The sequence below is a fragment of the Phyllopteryx taeniolatus genome, chromosome 17, assembly GCF_024500385.1.
Source record: "Phyllopteryx taeniolatus isolate TA_2022b chromosome 17, UOR_Ptae_1.2, whole genome shotgun sequence".
Classification (NCBI taxonomy): Eukaryota; Metazoa; Chordata; class Actinopteri; order Syngnathiformes; family Syngnathidae; genus Phyllopteryx; species Phyllopteryx taeniolatus.
The window spans coordinates 1,939,467-1,957,814 of NC_084518.1; the positions used below are offsets into that span (position 1 = coordinate 1,939,467).

The 18,348-nt window shown below is 44.3% G+C and overlaps 3 protein-coding genes and 1 long non-coding RNA gene across 5 annotated transcripts; 3 read left to right on the forward strand and 1 right to left on the reverse strand.

Annotated features, from left to right (window-relative positions):
* Positions 1-815: 815 nt before the first annotated feature.
* slc25a15b (solute carrier family 25 member 15b) lies at positions 816-5,925 on the forward strand. Its single transcript, XM_061751035.1, has 7 exons — positions 816-1,149; positions 2,861-2,958; positions 3,406-3,664; positions 3,757-3,894; positions 4,381-4,556; positions 4,644-4,802; positions 4,892-5,925. Exons 2-7 carry the CDS (start codon positions 2,904-2,906, stop codon positions 5,011-5,013), a joined length of 909 nt encoding a protein of 302 aa, XP_061607019.1. The 5' UTR covers positions 816-1,149; positions 2,861-2,903; the 3' UTR covers positions 5,014-5,925.
* On the reverse strand, positions 5,800-12,201 carry tm4sf21a (transmembrane 4 L six family member 21a). Its single transcript, XM_061751038.1, has 5 exons — positions 11,816-12,201; positions 11,389-11,454; positions 7,202-7,335; positions 6,350-6,561; positions 5,800-6,274 (listed from the first exon to the last, which is right to left on the reverse strand). The coding sequence occupies exons 1-4, from the start codon at positions 11,990-11,992 to the stop codon at positions 6,366-6,368; spliced, it is 573 nt and encodes a 190-aa protein (XP_061607022.1). The 5' UTR covers positions 11,993-12,201; the 3' UTR covers positions 5,800-6,274; positions 6,350-6,365.
* LOC133466889 (uncharacterized) lies at positions 7,343-8,064 on the forward strand. The gene is made up of 2 exons (XR_009785065.1): positions 7,343-7,843; positions 7,984-8,064. It is a non-coding gene; the product is annotated as an uncharacterized LOC133466889 (long non-coding RNA).
* Positions 12,202-13,646: 1,445 nt separating the features above from the next.
* On the forward strand, positions 13,647-18,223 carry LOC133466886 (mannose-P-dolichol utilization defect 1 protein-like). Of its 2 annotated transcripts, XM_061751036.1 has the most exons (7): positions 13,647-13,783; positions 13,935-14,000; positions 15,500-15,632; positions 16,166-16,251; positions 16,954-17,069; positions 17,168-17,278; positions 17,364-18,223. In XM_061751036.1, the coding sequence occupies exons 1-7, from the start codon at positions 13,693-13,695 to the stop codon at positions 17,481-17,483; spliced, it is 723 nt and encodes a 240-aa protein (XP_061607020.1). In that variant the 5' UTR covers positions 13,647-13,692; the 3' UTR covers positions 17,484-18,223. The 2 variants fall into 2 exon arrangements, with proteins under 2 accessions (XP_061607020.1, XP_061607021.1); XM_061751037.1 differs by lacking the exon at positions 13,935-14,000 and having other exon boundaries at positions 13,678-13,783.
* The last annotated feature ends 125 nt before the right edge of the window (positions 18,224-18,348 follow it).

The window sequence follows — 18,348 nt, forward strand, 5'->3', positions numbered from 1 at the left end:
CATTGGGGCAAGACTGTAAATTGTGAAAATCCGCAGATAATTGAAGGCCATTATTATTGCGTTGTTGGGAGGGGTTGGGGGGGGGGGAGTATTGTGAGGTTCTCACGGGAGTTCCAAGTGTCTCGATAAGTCAGGAAAAAAAAAACATTAAATTATTCAAAAAATTACAGAAAAAGATTAGTCCAAAAAAACAAAGAAACATCTGAAAAATAGAGAAAAAATATTTGTTAAAAAGAGAAAAAATGTGAAAAAAAAATATGAGTCAGTATAAATACTGGAAATTACTCTGAAAAGGGAGTTATTTTTTAAGTGAATGCAACACACTACTGGCTATCTGGCCCAATGGTTAAGATCATCGCCTGCGACCGTGGGGGGCTTAGGTTGACTCACGGCTGTGGCGTCTTTGAGCAAGACACCGATAACCCGAAATGCTCCCCTGGCGCTTCAGCTGCCCCCTGCTCCAGTGTGTTCCACTAACAAATGTGCGCGTTCACTGTGATGGCTAAAATGCAGAGAACACATTTCGTGTGCATGCATGCATGTTCATGACAATAAAGGCGATTCTTCTTCTTCAAAGGTCAGCACAAGGTGGTACTGTCAAACAGTTCACAAAATAAACAGTAGAGGGAGTTCTAAAAATGTGTATCACCTAAGAGACATTTAACCGGAAGTTGTCGCGTTCATGACTTTCACGCAAAGCTTACTTATACTGCTTTTTTTTATTTTTATTTTTTTAAATGTAACGTAAACAAAATTAATGAGAAATCCATCTCCATATTAGTTTGATTGAATACGACGTCACGAAATACGAACGCCCATCTAATAAAAGTCCATTCTAATCCTGAACGGCTCACAGTTTAGTACCTGGAAGATGGAGCAGAGTGGGACCTCAGTTTGAAATTGCCTACGAAGCTATGACGCAACATCGTGGCTTATTATTGTGATGAAGCAGCAGCGGCGTCGTCATCATCATCGGCCAATTTCTTCTTCCTTTGACTCGAAAATGTCGCCAACGAGATCCCGTCTGCGCTAATCATGCGTGCGCTAGCATGCTGCACGCTAGCAAGTGGAGTTAGCAGCAGCGGCAGCGGCGGCGGCGGCCACTCGCCGGGTGAACTTCAGCCGCGGAGTGGAAGCGCTCCATCGAAGGTAGGGAAATGCTTCTTTTATATATTAACATTGATTACGGCATCGCTTTTTTTTTCTCTCCAGTGATTTCGTTACCGTGTAATCGCAGAAAACAAAAACAAAAAAAACAAAACCAAGCCCCCCAAAAAATCACTTTCCTCCGTTTTGGCTCGCTAATTGCGTCTCCCAACGGCCTACGAAAGAAAACTTTCTTACTGGTTTCTGCAAGCCAACGAAGTACAAAGTAGTACAGGTGGTAAACTTCGCTGTTGCCACGTTAAACGAATGCGCAGTGTCGACTGCGCCGGCAACCTTCATTGGTAGCTTGTCACCTTACAATAGCAACGCTTGCGTCGTACACCGATGCATGTTGGAGGAAAAAAAAAAAATACATTTGGTTTGCATAGGAGATGCTTCATCTTGAACAGGACATTTTACAGTATGATCATTAACATGAGTTGTGTCACAAAGCTTACAGGGCTGCTCTCCTAAAGGATACATTTTAAAAGCCGAGCTACAAAACTGCAAGTTTCCCCCCACTGGGGTCTAACGCCCTTTCCCAGCCTTCTCTGATTCTTCTGGGATGCTCCGCAGCTGTCGCTCTGTCTCTCGCGCACTGAACGAAGTGGAATCTCGTTGCCGTCTGGCCCACGCCCGAGGACGAAACTTGGAGTTTGCCCTTTGAGATACTCTGTGTGGCTTGTGAGACCAGTCCTAGAACTTTTCTGATACACCTCATACAAAAAAACATATTGCCAACAAATTGCGTCTGCTTGACAATCAGTAAAAAAAATCAAATAAAAATAAGAATGCCACTATGTTTCATTGGCTAATTTAATGAAAAGGTTTATTTAAGGGCGGCACGGTGGCCGACTGGTTAGAGCGTCAGCCTCACAGTTCTGAGGTGCGGGGTTCAATCCCCGTCCCCGCCTGTGTGGAGTTTGCATGTTCTCCCCGTGCCTGCGTGGGTTTTCTCCGGGCACTCCGGTTTCCTCCCACATCCCAAAAACATGCATTAATTGGAGACTCTAAATTGCCCGTAGGCATGACTGTGAGTGCGAATGGTTGTTTGTTTCGATGTGCCCTGCGATTGGCTGGCAACCAGTTCAGGGTGTACCCCGCCTCCTGCCCGATGACAGCTGGGATAGGCTCCAGCACGCCCGCGACCCTAGTGAGGACAAGCGGCTCAGAAAATGGATGGATGGATGGGTTTATTTAAGCTTTCTTAATGAACCATGCTGATGAGACCTATCCCTTGCCGTGATGGTGGAAAATGTCGCTCAGAAAGGGGGGGAAAAAAACCCCCAAACAAACGGTTTCTCAAACAACTACAATTCAGTGAACCCAAATGACCTCAATGATCAATAGTGAAAGCGAAAGCAGTTCTGCTCACCAAACAAAGGACAACTGAAATGATTGGGACTGAAAAAGTGTCAGTGAGGCTGTTGAGGGAAACGATGGAAAAAATGCTCTTCTAATAAATATTCAACTCAAATTTGAAGAATTCCAAAAAAGTGATTTTGATTTCACATGCAATATTCACATTTCTTGAGATGGTTTGTTAGCTAGAAATTATAATCATCAGCATTGTTAAAAATATTTCATTCACTCTTGCGTGTCGCGAATCTAAACTGTATAACAGGAGTTTCAACGTGTCAACGGAACGACTGAAATCAAAGACATTTTCAAATTGCTTGAGCTGCGTCTGTATTATCTTGAATGTGCTTTTCAGGTGGCTGACAGGAAAAGAAGCTCTTCTGACAATTTCGGACACAATGGCACCTCATGCTGCGGTTCAGGCTGTCATCGACCTTTCTGCTGGAGCTATCGGTAACCCGACTCGCTTCCCCCCTCAAATTCTAAAAACAAATCACACAGTACAGTACGTCCGTTTTGTGTTCTGAGTGCAGACTTTTCAGTTTTAAACCGTGTGCTCACTCGCATGTTAAAGTGAGCAAACATCGATAAGATTTGAAAGTGCGGCCAAATGGCCGTAGACATCTGTCTGGCTCTCTTTTTTTTTTTTTCCGGCTCATTTGCCGCTGCTGTGTACTCGGCTCTCTTGTTGCCCTTCTCTGAGTCTTAAAAGTAATAAGGGACAAAAGTAAATGTCAGTAATGAATTATTCGGGCGATGGGCTTTACCCCTACCACTACGACGAGTTGGACTGTATCGTAAGTGTGATTGAACAAAAGAAAGACGTAATAAGCACGTTCGTTCAGGCTAAGAGTTTCTAAGGCCCGCAAGTGAGCGCAGTGTCACATTGTCTCCCCCTAGGGGGCGCTGCGTGTGTCTTCAGTGGACAACCTCTGGACACCGCCAAGGTCAAGATGCAGACCTTCCCCACACTCTACAGGGGCTTCGTCCACTGCATCACGTCTACCTACAAACAAGTCGGTATTCGGGGCCTCTACCAGGGAACGTCGCCGGCTCTGATGGCCAACGTCGCCGAGAACTCCGTGCTCTTCATGAGCTACGGCTTCTGCCAGCAGGTCATCCGCTTCACGGCGGGACTGCACTCCGATGCCGTGCTGAGGTAGGAGGACGTGAACCTTGAACTTGTCCGTCTTTAGCCGGGAGCACACATGCAAGATCTGTGTGCGTGCGCGCGCCTCCTTTGCCCATTAGTGACATGCAGAAAGCGTGTGCCGGCTCAGTGGCGTCCGTCTTCTCTTCGCTGGTTCTCTGCCCCACCGAGCTGGTCAAGTGTCGTCTGCAAGCCATGTACGAAATGGAGGCCACGGGCAAGATTGCGAGGAGTCAGAAGTAAGTGGTTGGAACATGTTTTCTAGCTTTAATTGAGCCTAAAAATCCAGCAAGCACTACACTACAGCGCAATACAGGACACTAGATGATAAGACGACAATAAAGAATTATTCTGTGTGACGAAGACTACAGACCAAAATGTGTCTTCTATTGACACCAAGAAGATAGAACACGTTATCTGCCATTTTTGTATTGTCTGTCTACATGTGCTGCTCCACCGTTTCTGTTCAAATGTTCGCCGCTTCGAGCGTTAAAACACCGCCACAGAAAGGCTATTCGTTAGCCCGCCTGTAGTGTTTCCGCGTTATGTGTTAGCATTTGGCTAGCAGACGCAAAGGTATGCGGTTGTTTAAAAACACACGGAGCAGAAAACACAAGCGACATTCGGGTCTCGTGGTCCAAACGGTAACAGTGGTCGAGTCAACTCGACTACGCGTGCTAGAAACGGGTTTTCTGATCCCTACCGGCGTGTCCCTCTCCCTGAAGCTCGGTGTGGTCTGTGGTCAAGTCCATCATGAAGAACGACGGTCCGCAGGGCTTCTTCCAGGGCCTGACCACAACCGTCGCCAGAGAGGTCCCCGGCTACTTCTGCTTCTTCGGCGCCTACGAGCTGTGCCGCAGCGCCTTCGCAGAATACATGAAGTGTGAAAAAGACGACATAGGTGAGCGCGGCGCCGGCGCCGCAATGCGTTCTGGGAAATCGTCTGCAGTTGCTGAGCTGTTTGTGTCTTACTTGGTATGCGGCGTAGGCGTGGCTCCGATTGTTTTCAGCGGAGGTTTCGGAGGGGCGTGTCTGTGGCTGGTGGTCTACCCCATGGACTGCGTCAAGTCTCGGATCCAGGTCATGTCCATGACGGCCAAACAGGGCGGCTTTTTCAAAACCTTTATGATCATTGCGCGCACCGAAGGTAGCGAATCTAACCCTAACCCATCTAATCAAGTCTTTTTGTAATTGTATAGATGTTTTTTCCATCTTTGTTTGATTTCTTGCTTGCAGGTATCCGAGCGCTCTACTCCGGTCTCACTCCCACCATGGTGCGCACCTTTCCCGCTAACGGAGCACTTTTCCTGGGCTACGAGGCCAGCCGCAAGGTCATGATGAAGCAGTTTGACAGCTGAATTGCCCGTTTTTACACAAGCGAGGAAGGGGCAGCGGTCTGGATGCATTCGGGCCACAAAAGCTCACCCACACTCCCATTGATGCTCATGTGAGGATGCTCGTGATTGTTTTGTTGGCTTTTGCTCAAGTCCATCTCCATTTCCATTAAACATATTTGAAGTGATGGTGATGCATTTTTAGAGCTAACAATTGTTAGTAGCCTCCGGTATTTCTGAGAGACAGCTATTCTATGTGGAATTGTCCACATTCCGTTGTTGCCTACCTCAGTGTGGGGAAATGCACAAAAATATCTCGGATTTGAAGTTTTTTTTCCGAGCCTCTAATGTTGTGCGGGCACATCAAGTAGAAAAAAGAAAACTACTTTTGAATGCACGACTATTTTAGAGCCTTGAAACAGACCAATTGTGTTCACTGGTCTAATAACGCCACTCCTGAGTTTATCTAACTTTTTAGTATTTCGAAATAAAATGTATGATTCACATGTTTTTAAAAATTGTGGTATATCCTAGTTTTTCAATTTTTCTGCTTTTTGAGTATTTCCAAACTGACTGGCTGATGTCTTGAATTTCAATAACTGGGTGTGTTCTGACAAAGCAAATTCATTTAAACTGATTCAAACAGCCAATTCTGATAACTAATTATTTGCCTTTTTAATCTCCCCATTTTGCCTTTACTTGAGTGTGTGTGTGTATATATATATTTTTAGGTCTGCTAATGTGTGATTTGCACTCCCTGTGCAGGGTTGTTCCACTGTTTTGCAGTTCACCAATAATCTCAGTCATATCCATGGTAATAGAAATGTGTTTTATTAAGAAAACGCCAACCATTGAACTCTAAACATCGTGGTATATTTAACAACCTTGACATTGTAGTTCTAAAATCCAGATTAAAGTTTTCACTGAATCATCTTATTTTTCCTGTGTTTCATTTTAGCATCAACAGATTTGTACTGTAAAGTATAATTCATATTGCAGTTATGGGAAATATAATGCTGAGTGTATAGCATGTATTCAACGTTCTTATAATGAATGTGAGGCATTGAACGTTATACTTGATTTTTAGAAGATTATAGGGAATTTTGGATTCATCTTACAATTTTATCGGAGAACCAGCTATCCCTAAGTTTTTCCGATACGTGTAAATTCAGCAAGACATTTAGTGAAATGTACGTAAGACAAATGTGTGAATTTGAAACGGTTTAAAGCGCACGTAACGCGGCAGCAGGGGTCGCTCGGCAGCTCACACGTCGCCACACTGCAGCTGCGAAGCAAAGGACATTACGCAACACATTTGGCATACTAAGGTCAAGGTCATCTGCGAGTGTCGCATTCCAACCTGTCCGCGTCGGGATTCAGATGACGCTTTTGCCGCCGCAGGTTCCGCACAGGCAGCCGAAGAGGCCGTTGATCATCTGGATGGCACACAGAACCGCTTGCAGGCAGCTACAGGCCAACAGGGTGCCAAACAAGCCAATGTTGAACTGAACAATTTTCTTCGGCTCTGTGCATGTCCCCCACCACGTGTCGTCAGTCAGGTAACTCGGGTCACTGGGCACAAAGGAGAGGTTGTGTTTTTTTTATAGTGGTGCGTCTGCCTCGCAGTTCTGGGTTCGAATCTCGGCTTTGGCCTTCCTTGGTGGAGTTTGCATCGTCTCCCTCCGCTCCGCTTCCTCCCGCATTCCCACAACGTGCAAGTTAGGTTCACTCAAGACTAAATTGTCCATAGTGCTAAATGCTTGTTTGTCTATAGAGAGCATATTTGCGCATAGTGACCCGTCCAGGGTGTATTCTGCCACACTGGTGACTCCAATGACGACAAGCACTATAGAAAATAAATGGATGGCTGGATTGAAAAAGTCCCAAACTCTTAGGACATCATTAGATTTGCTATTTTTGGCAATGTTATAATTATATACAGGGTGTCCCTAAAGTCTGGACACATAGGCAAAAATGCACATTTTTACAAATGTTTATTTTTTATTATTATTATTATTTTTTTTATAAATAGGAATATTAAAATAATAAATATTTAATTACTGTGGAGCAATCTTTTGACTACAGTATGTCGACATGACTGTTGAATTTAAAATTTGATTGTTTTTTTTTTATCACAAGAAGAAAGCTCAAGATAAAATGTCATAAATCATGTGATTTCCACCCATAAAATTAAAGTTCACCAGAAAGTTACCTGTCTTTAAAAGGCGTGCCCCATATCACGACGGCTTTACAAAGGGGGCCATTCTTCAAAGCGAGCGCGGCCACGCTCAAACTGTACAACGCGCCGGTCACTCCCACCGCAGCAAATGCGATTGATAAGAACATCTGCAGAGGTGAAAACGGAAACCGAGTTCAGGAAGATGTCGTACGGAGTCCGAGGTGGACAAAACGTCGCTGTCGCAGCTATTGATGGATGACGTCCCAAATCTGTTTAGCCCTCGCACATTCTTGCCATTCTCGCCTGCATTTGTTTCACCCAGTCACGAGCTCTCAGTTTGCCACAATCCTCCAAAAGTATTGAAACAGTCCAAATAAATAAAAAAAATCAAGCTGAGACAAGAGATGAAGATTGCAGCTCTTATTTTTCAAGTATTTACATCTGAATCTGAGACCCAATTTAAAAGATTAGAAGCATTATTTATAACAAACCACTTTTTATAATTTTTTTTTTTTAGCAAACTCATTGGAACACTTGAATTTAAGAGATGAAAATCGTTTGCTTTCATTCGCTGCATCGAGCCCGCGACCCATTGACACGGGCAAAGTTTGACATTTTTCGGTCATGTTGCCGTTTGCTTTCAGGAGCTGCTCCCTTCAGTCTCCTCTTCAGCAGGTAAAATGCTTGCCGGCGTCTCTGCAACCCGACTTGTAAAACCTTCCACTTCTTTGCCTCAATCCACTCCTTTGTTGTTTTGGGTCATTATCTTGCTGGATCTTGTTGCTTTTTTTTTTTCTTTCACTTGGTTTCTGTAGACTCGAGAGTGAATTTGCTGGTTGTAATCAAGTGTTACGTCAATGAAGATCAACGAGGTTGTCCCAGAAGAAGCCACGTGAGCCCAAACCACGAGATTTACTTTAGCTCCACTGAGTTTCGCAGAGGAGGTTTCACCTTCGGGATCATAGAGCAGATTCCAGTATTTCTTTTTCCCACCTTACGCTTCCTTCACTCTGGTAAAGGTTCATCTATTGATTGATTTTCGGCATCAGCGTCACAATTGCTGTTTTTCACCAATCAACGGCACTCTGGTTTGCATGTCGGGTCCACCTCGAACCAGAACAAATCCAGTATTTGCGCAAGCTACTTCCGCAAGCTACTTCCGCATTCTGCAAAACGGGTCGAAGCATGATATACATATATTTAAACTTTTCTTTGTGAAGAAAACAAAATGGTAGCACAAATGTAGTCTTTAACAAAGCTAAACTCAACCACGAACTCCCTAAATACAAGCAGCACATCGACTGTCCTACCAGGGAAAATAATACTTTAGACCACTGCTACACCACGGTAAAAAACGCATACCGTGCTATACCTCGTGCAGCCTTGGGCTCGTCTGATCACTGCTTAATTCACTTAATACCGACGTACAGGCAAGAACTTAAATGTGCGAAGCCTACAGTGAAAACAGTCAAAAAGTGGACAAATGAAGCCAAGATGGAACTTCAAAGCTGCTTAGACTGCACAGACTGGAGTGTCTTTGAAAATTCAGCTGGCAGCCTGGATGAGTATACGGACACTGTCACATCCTATATCAGTTTCTGTGAAGAGGTCTGTGTTCCAACAAAATCATTTCGCACATTCAACAACAATAAGCCGTGGTTCACTGCTAAACTTAAGCAGCTTCGCCAAGCTAAGGAGGACGCATATCAGAGCGGGGACAGGGCCCTGTATAATCGAGCTAGAAACCAGCTGACTAAAGAAATTAACATTGCAAAGAGGATCTATACAGCAAAGTTGGAAAAACAGTTTAGCACAAACGACTCTAAATCAGTCTGGCATGCATTCCAGTCGCTGACTAATTACAAGCGACGATCCCCCCAAGCTGAGAACAATAGCACACTAGCCAACGACTTGAATACCTTCTACTGCAGATTTGAAAAGGACAGTTTCACACCACACACCAACCCGGCCGCACCCGCGACCACAATCACACCTCTGACCTCTGCGTTAACCATCCATGAACAGGATGTGAGACGCATCTTCAAACAACAAAAGATTAACAAAGCGGCAGGCCCGGACCACGTGTCTCCATCCTGCCTCAAAGTCTGCGCGGATCAGCTCGCGCCAGTCTTCACTCAGATCTTCAACAGATCACTGGAAATGTGCGAAGTTCCATCCTGCTTCAAACGCTCCACCATCATCCCAGTCCCCAAGAAACCTGCAATCTCGGGTCTGAATGACTACAGGCCTGTCGCTTTGACATCTGTGGTCATGAAGTCCTTTGAACGTCTTGTGCTGGACCACCTCAAGAGTGTCACAGGTCCCCTGCTGGACCCCCTGCAGTTTGCCTACCAAGCGAACAGATCTGCGGATGATGCAGTCAACATGGGACTGCACTTCATCCTAGAACACCTCGACAGTGCAGGGACCTACGCGAGGATCCTGTTCGTGGACTTCAGCTCAGCGTTCAACACCATCATCCCTGATCTCCTTTCATCCAAGCTTCTCCAGCTCAGCGTCTCACCTGCCATCTGCCAGTGGATCTACAGCTTTCTGACGGGCAGGACACAGCAGGTCAGGCTGGGGGAGGCCACCTCATCCACACGCAGCATCAGCACTGGGGCGCCCCAAGGTTGTGTCCTCTCTCCGCTGCTCTTCTCTCTCTACACGAACGACTGCACCTCAGCGAACCCGACTGTCAAACTCCTGAAGTTTGCAGATGACACCACTGTCATCGGCCTCATCAAGGACGGTGACGAGTCTGCATATCGACAGGAAGCGGAGCGGCTGGAGCTGTGGTGCGGCCGACACAACCTGGAGCTGAACACGCTCAAGACTGTAGAGATGATCGTGGACTTCAGGAGGCATCCTTCGCCACAGCTGCCCCTCACGCTGTCCAGCTGCCTTGTGTCAACCGTCGAGACCTTCAAGTTCCTGGGAATTACAATCTCCCAGGACCTGAAGTGGGCGACCAACATCAACTCCGTCCTCAAAAAGGCCCAGCAGAGGATGTACTTCCTGCGGCTTCTGAGAAAGCATGGCCTGCCACCGGAGCTGCTGAGACAGTTCTACACAGCGGTCATCGAATCAGTCCTGTGTTCTTCCATCACAGTCTGGTTTGGTGCTGCTACAAAAAAGGACAAACTCCGACTGCAACGGACAATCAAAACTGCTGAAAGGATTGTCGGTACCCCCCTACCCACCCTTGAGGACTTGCACGCTGCCAGAACTAAGACAAGGGCGTGCAAAATCCTCTCGGACCCTCCCCACCCTGGTCACCAGCTCTTCCAGCTCCTTCCCTCAGGTAGGCGCTACCGATCAATGCAAACTAGAACTAGTAGACATTCCAACAGCTTCTTCCCTCTTGCAATCAACTTCTTGAACAGCTAACTTACAATTCCATTACAACAAGCTGGCAATTTTTTGACTTGAGTTCGTTGTCACATTTCTGTATTATGTATTACTCGTGCACTCACTGTAGTTGTCTCGCCGTGCTGCACTATTTGCATATAGTGGCCACTCATGCCAGAGTAGCATCTGCTCCATTTGCACACTGATTGAGGAGTATCTGTAACATTTGCACAACCATTGTCCCAGATTATCGCAGTACTCGTCACTTTAAACCGCATACACTCCTTGAAGTCTCAGTGCCCTTTGCACAATGGTCATTGCACCGGACTATTGCGTTATTAGCCATTCGAACTGAGGACTCTGCATCTTTTTGCACAATTGTTGTTTGTTGTTGTTTTTTGTCAATGTCTTTATGTCTCCAAAGTGTTCTGTAAATTGACTGTCTGTTGTACTAGAGCGGCTCCAACTACCGGAGACAAATTCCTTGTGTGTTTTGGACATACTTGGCAAATAAAGATGATTCTGATTCTGATTCACGGGCAAAACACAATTCTGAAACGGAGGCTCGATGTTCAGTTCTACTTATCGTTTGAATAATCAACGTAGTAGGACACACATGGACAAGAAAACATTTTGCTCATGAAAAATGGTTTCAATTCAAACAAAAGGTGCTGTCGTACAATTTGCGTATCAGATCCGGATGTAAATACCCTGTCGACTATCCAACAATGCATACAAGCAACATTATTTTGAAGCCATATTTCTTTACACCTGACAGAATTGACATAACTCTATAATTCATGATAACAGGTCAACGGACAAAATGCAGTGACTAGTTCATGTTGAGTGGAATAATGGGACTCGCTCACCCCACAGCGATTTCCACAGCACCCTTGTTTTCCAGTCAAGTGGATGTAAAGTGCTGGCAGCAACACCTGAGAGGGATTGACACAAAAATGAGTAATAAGTCATAATTTAACAACGTTAACAATGAGCGATACGTAATTGGTCCCTCTGTGGAAATATGGATAAGCAGTAACTAAAACATTTGCAACACCTCTCAGGAGGATACAATGCAGTTTGACACTACGCCAAACCAAAACCCTAATAACAAACATGAATAGTTACAAATGAATTATATTGTATTTAATATCTTCTTACAATGTAATCAAAATGGAACATGATAATCAATGTTTCAGCTTTCACTTCACATTTTTGGAAAGGCGCACGCAAAAACTAAGGAATGTGCAGTAGCCGGTAGTCGCACCTTCCCGAGACATGTTGCAGACAACTCACCATTGCTCCCCCGCCGATGAGTCCTCCCATATATTTCACCTCTTCAGTAATATGGCCATCTTCTGCATACTTGATTTCCCCATTGGGAAAGAACAACACTATGTTACAGATGATGGATATGAGTGCTAAAGGGTACAAAGTCACAGCAATGCAACGCGAACATGTCCCAGTGCACATCTTGTCAAAGAAAAATTGCTGCTGTTGGGGGGGGGGGTGGAGAAAAAAAAAAAAAAAATGAAGAGAATTCCTGCTCAGGACGTTTTGGCGGCTCCTTCCTATTTCAACCCTCTCTGTTGAGGACACTGACCCTAACGCAGCAAAAGCATGCGTGCTTGTACGTGCACTCTGTGCGTGATGTTAGGGTGTGGTGAGGTGGAATGACAAGCAGATACCACGGACAAACAAAATCTGGGATAGGCAAGCAGAAGTCAATGGGACTCATTGTACAACATGCCAATAGGTCGAGAGGAAGTTCAGGCGAGTTAGTCATTGTGTCATATCATCATATCATAGTGGCACCAAAGCATTGTGGTGAGAACAACAGACATCAATTCTGTTGATTGTGCTCGTGGATATTGTGACCGCAGATTCACATTTGGCAGCCGCTGTGCTAAAATGGGAATCAAATGTGTTTGTGCATTTGGGGAGTGCATCAAATGTATACTGTATGGGTCGGAATGTCAGAGAAAACACAGCAAAACAAGTTTGGTCTCCTAGCAACTCACTGCTGGGGGAAGTACATTTCTTGATTTTTAAAAAGTAGGTGTTTTGTGGTCTAACACTGTAACACACACACAAACACAGTACTGTAATACATTTGAAAATGGGGTCAGACATTTGGGTCAATTACTCAACGTGAACTAAGTTTGCCGTTTCAGTCGTGCTTGCGACTTACTTACCCCCGCTCTATCGCAGCTTTTCCTACTTTTATAAAAGCCACGGGATCCACCCAAACTTGTTCAGAAGTCGAATGCTTCACCTCAGAACAAATGACACCCCCCTGCCCCTATTCCGCACGCTTGTCATTTTCCTCCTTCAGTCGCCTCTCATAAACAAAGACAAAAACAATCATGACTGCGACTGTGGAAACATTCTCATCTACTCGCCACCATTCCCTGCGATCTGGCTGAAAAAACAGGACAAAATGCAAAATTGAATGACAGAAGTGAGAGCCTGCTGTTTAATGGTGTACGTCAATGGTATGCGATATGCACGGCAATAGCAATGGAAGAATGAAGGAACAACGACGTGCTTTGTCTGTTGTGAGGCAAGCATCTCCGGCAGGAACTATTCGATTACGGAGCTGCAAAATGTTGCGGAATTTGAAGTGAAAGAGAATTCCATTTTATGTCAGGCCATCATATCTATTGTAACCACATTCATTTTTCGTAAACATTTTTCTTTGTCTTTATAGTACATGAATAACACAATCTGTGTCAATATGGAGTTAATATTTAACTTCTTAACGACATTTTGAGTCACTGTTCCCATGGAAGGGAGATAGCCGTCATTCCTAATAAGATGATCAGTTTAACATTAATCAATCATAGATAAGACGGCAAATAATCATTGAGGAGGAGGATCATTTAATTATCATTAGCTTTGCCACAGACGGCAGATGCACCTTTTGGTAGACTTTTCTTCTTACAAAAGTACAGCAGAGAGGTAAATTGGGAACGCACTTGGTTTTTTTTGATGGTATCACCATTTAAAGTTTGTCTAAGTGATTATTAATGGAAGATGAGATGAACTTAAAAAAAAAGAAGAGAAGGTGCAACTTCTTCTTCTCAGCCTGGGGGCAGCAGGCTCCACTTGAGGGAACCTTTGGACCACAGAGTTGAGGATTCACGATTTGCCTTGCGTGCAGCAGAGTCAACATGTCCTCATCTCCCATCCAAAACTTCTTCGTCACCCATTTCATGCCGGAGAAATGTTACGCGCAGCTTTTCGTCAACTTCAACTTGCACGGTGAGGCCAACTGTCAACACATTCGAGCGCCTGATGGGGCCCACAAGTTGCCAAGTGTGCATAAATACTTTCATACTTGGAGGAGGGGCGTTCAAGTGCAGTTTGTGCTTTGCTTTTACGAGTGCTTTGTATCTTTTATTTTTATTTCCAGTGCCATGTTTGACTTTATTCCTCAACAAAATCATCGGATGGTGGATTCTTTTGGACATAGTTTTTGGTAAGACTATAGACCATTTTTGTCGCGGGCCATATTGTACTTACGATTTCCCTCAGAGGGCCATTATGACTGCGAAACCATGAAAATCTAAAAATCTTTCGCCTCATCATATTTACACACGAAATTTATGAACTAGTTTTGGAATCAGAAATCAAGGGTAATGGGTTTTTCAACTATTGTTCATGTTTGGTAACACAAAAATGCTTGCAGTATCTTAACATGATCATTTATGATATATGACTATTTGAAATTTCGCTGCAGATTTGAACAAGAATCATGGAAGTTGACACACATGATTTGCCTTTGCGGGCCGCATAAAATCAAGTGTCGGGCCGGATCTGGCCCCCGGGCCTCGAGTTGGACACCAGTGCTATAGCCAATGATGCGATCAGTGTTGATTGATTGATTGATTGTGCAGCAGACGAGCTGATTTACACGTCACGTGATGCTGCTTCAAAGGCGTGAAAGTCATCATTCCCACTAAACTTCGCCGCACAAACGCACCTTTCCCACCTTAGGATACATACTTTACACATTTTTTTTTTTTTTTTTTTTTAAAGTTTGAATTTGCTGTTTTTAGGTCGCTCAGTGATACAAAGTGTAGCGGGGTTATCGACATGTCATTATTGCCTTAAAGCACGGGTGTCAAACTCAAGGCCCACGAGCCAGATCCGGGCCCTGTGCGTTATTTTACCCGGCCTCCGGAAGCATGCCACAAATGACCTTCGACTTCTGTTCAAAATGCGTGCGTATTTGGGTTCCCACACAGAACATATTAGGTGAAGGACAAGAAACTGAACTGCCATAGTCAAGGTCAGCTTCTGGCCAGCAAAGGTCACAGCTATACAGTACATACAGTATCCATCCATCTGTTTTCTTTCGCTTTCGGGGTCAAGGGTCCATCCGTCTACGTGAAGCTATGCCAAGCAATTATATACTATTTTTAGATGTATTAAAGAAAACGGATAAGAGAGAAGGACGTCAAGGATTCTTTTAGGATTAGGGTTTGGCCAGCAGCCCTTTTGCGTATCCCACGAGAATAGAACCCAAACAAGAGCAATCGGAACTTAGATGACCTTGGCACAGAGCAGAAAGTGGAGCAATCGGTGGAAAGCAACCAAGTGACAGTTGAGAGCACATTTCTTCTTCCCTTGCTTTGCCACGCAGTGTAAAAGGTAAGTAGTGCAATGCAGGCAAACAACACAGTTTGTTTTAGTATATGCCCCGCCCGGGGCCAAAGATAAAACAAATATGTATACTGTACACTTTACAGTCCATTATGTTGAGATTCTACCAGTAATGAATCCTGTTATACGCACACAATAAATGTTAAGTCATGAGAATCATCATTTTCTTTTTTGCTGACCAAACAGTGGTGAATTGGGATTTTGCTTCGGAATGTTTCAACTTGCCCCGAACCCACCGACGTCTCGTATTTGAGTTCACCACCGCCTGCCACCGCCAGGTTAGCGTGACGCCTGTCTGCATTGTGCCTGCAGCTCAGCTCCTGCAGCTGCTGCGGATTCTCTGGAGACGAAATGCGGAGGGCTTGTGTCCAGCTTCCGTCCTGCTGCAACTTTACGCCTCGTCTGGACCCGTCCTATTGGCCGTGGCCCGCAACTTCCCACTTTTGTAAGTCATTAACCAGCAAGTGATGCATATAGGATGATATAATTACACCAAAATTGGTCTATCAGTCAATACGTAAGACTAGCACTTTTATTTGCTGGAATTAACCGTAATGTTGGCCCTCTGATGTAATTAAAAAAAATTATCAAAATATTAGAAACAGCCCTTATAGTATTATGCAGTAGAGTTCTACACCACTGAAAACAACAACAAAAAAACACAATCATAAATATTAAACGGTGAATGAGCATTGTTTTTCTCAGGAAAATCAGAATTGATGATAAAGCGCTTGTTTATGATTGTGGCAGTTTGTCCAAGCTTCTCGAGTTTGACCTTCCGGCCGTGTGACTCTTAGCTTCCTGCAGAAGTGTGCTGCGGTATTTGCTAGTAGTAGTAGCCTGCAGCTTAAGCAGTACATACTGTGTAATTATCCGGAACAACAAAAAAAGATGTTTCACCTACTGACAAGTTTGTTCATGTTTACAGAACGCTGCTCCGACCTGACGGTTTGTCATTTTGCATCCCTTTTACAACAGCGCCTGGGGTGAAAGGCTTTTCTTGAGCATCCAGACGACGACGATTGTCTTCCTCATCCTGCATTATCGGGGAGACACCGTTAGAGGTGAGCAGAAACACCTCCTGAGTCCTGCGTGTGTAAATCTATGTCCTGGGTATTCGAAAAGACATGTAAACCAATCACATCAGTCAACACTTTGACTTTGTGACAAATGACGACACTGGAGTGGAGTGTCTTCGAAGGCAAGTAATTGTCGCCAAAAGCGGTGATTCTCAAAGCGTCGCGCAAAGAATCGCTGAATTCAACGTTCTAATGGTGCAGGACAATTGTTAAGTACAGTTCAGTTGTGTTTAACATTTAAGTAAAATACATTCCCTTTTATCTACCATTTATATAGGAAACATTTGTAACTTTTTCGTACAAGTCTTTCATTTAATCGCTATTTACGTACAGTTCTTTTTTAATTTCCTATATTTAAGTGCTGTGTTAATGTTCAAACTGTGCATAATGTTACAATGGCTTACATTTTTCTCGGAATAAAACCTGTGCCTCGTTTTTGATGACAGCTTGGGCCCATTATGCAACTATAATTTAATGTTGGCCCTGACGGTGGAAGTAAATATTTTGTGGCGGTTGTGAAAAGTTTGGGAATCAGCTGGGCCGAGCTAACAGACAACAAAGCACGAGCGCCACCTTGTGGCAGTGCTTACTTGTAGCCAGATTACTTGACCATTTTTAACCTCGACGTCAGACCCTCTCACCCTTTTTTTGGGGGGGGGGGGGGGGTTGTTTTTGTTTATGTGACAGGAATTCTGTTTGTGTTGGCTTACGGTGGTTTAATAGTCCTCCTGGGATCACATGCGCCTGCGCAAGTCATCTCGGCAATGCAGTCTTCCAGTTTGGCAGCAATAATTGCAAGCAAGGTAATGAACGGCATGAGAAGTTTCATTAAGAAAGTCAACTTATTCGAGTAGTGCGAAATGTATAATGAAAAGTGGCGTACTTAATTGGCTGTTTCCAGGCTCTGCAGGCAGGAAGTAACTTCAAAAAGGGCCACACGGGTCAGCTGTCCTCCACGTCTGTTTTGCTGTCTAGCGCAGCCTCCCTGGGCCTCACCTTTGTTTCGCTGCAGGCATGTCCACAGGATGAAAACATCTTTTTGCACTTATCATCTCTGGCTGCCACTAATTAAGCGAATTGAACTTTTGTTTTTGTAGGACACAGGCAAGTCTCTTGCAACCGCCAGCTACCTCGTGTCAGCCTGCTTCAGCTGCATCTTGCTGGCTCAGGTCCTCTGCTATGGGAGCAACAAAACTAGTCCAAAAAAAGAAGACTGAGCCAAGATGGAGGACAGAGAAAACCAGATTGAGTCCTGAAGAACCCGGAGAAAGCCCACACAAGCACAGCTGAGAGCTGAGCCCAAAACCTCAGAACTGTGCGGCAGACACGCCAACCTCTAGGTCACTGTTCTGCCGTATGAGGTTTACGATGAGACAAATTTCCAAACTTTGTCCATGTAGAAGAAGTGGAGATAGTCATGTATGTGGACGTTCACATTTAAGTACAAAAAATTTTAAATGTATTTTGTGCGCCAGCCGATAAAGAAAACCTGACTTCTGGGAAACCCTTGTAAGTTTTCAGTTTGGGTTGATAAACAATACGGAGCTCATATATGAACTGTGACTTACAGACGTCTTTTGTGTAATACATACAGTAGTGAGTTCTTTGTCCTGACCCTTCGTGCATAAAAGTGCTAATTTTTTAAAATGTGTGTATTTTAATCTAGACAGAGGAGTTGGCATCACATTCAATTGACATGTTGCTGCATGTAACAGCTATTTAGTAGTACAGTTAGAAGGCAAATGTGCTTAAAGCCAACACTACACTAACTTCACAGTTGCTAATCTGATTTGATTTCAAAAAATTTTTAATAAAAAGGCTAAGCAACAGCATAACAGGAATTTCCTTAATGTTTCATTATTCAGTAATGTCTGGAAAGGTGTGTTTGAAATCTAGCTACATGAATGGGAAACCCTTGTAAGTTTTCAGTTTGGGTTGATAAAAAATACGGAGCTCATATATGAACTGTGACTTACAGACGTCTTTTGTGTAATACATACAGTAGTGAGTTCTTTGTCCTGACCCTTCGTGCATAAAAGTGCTCATTTTTTAAAATGTGTGTATTTTTGTAGCAGGTGGGGA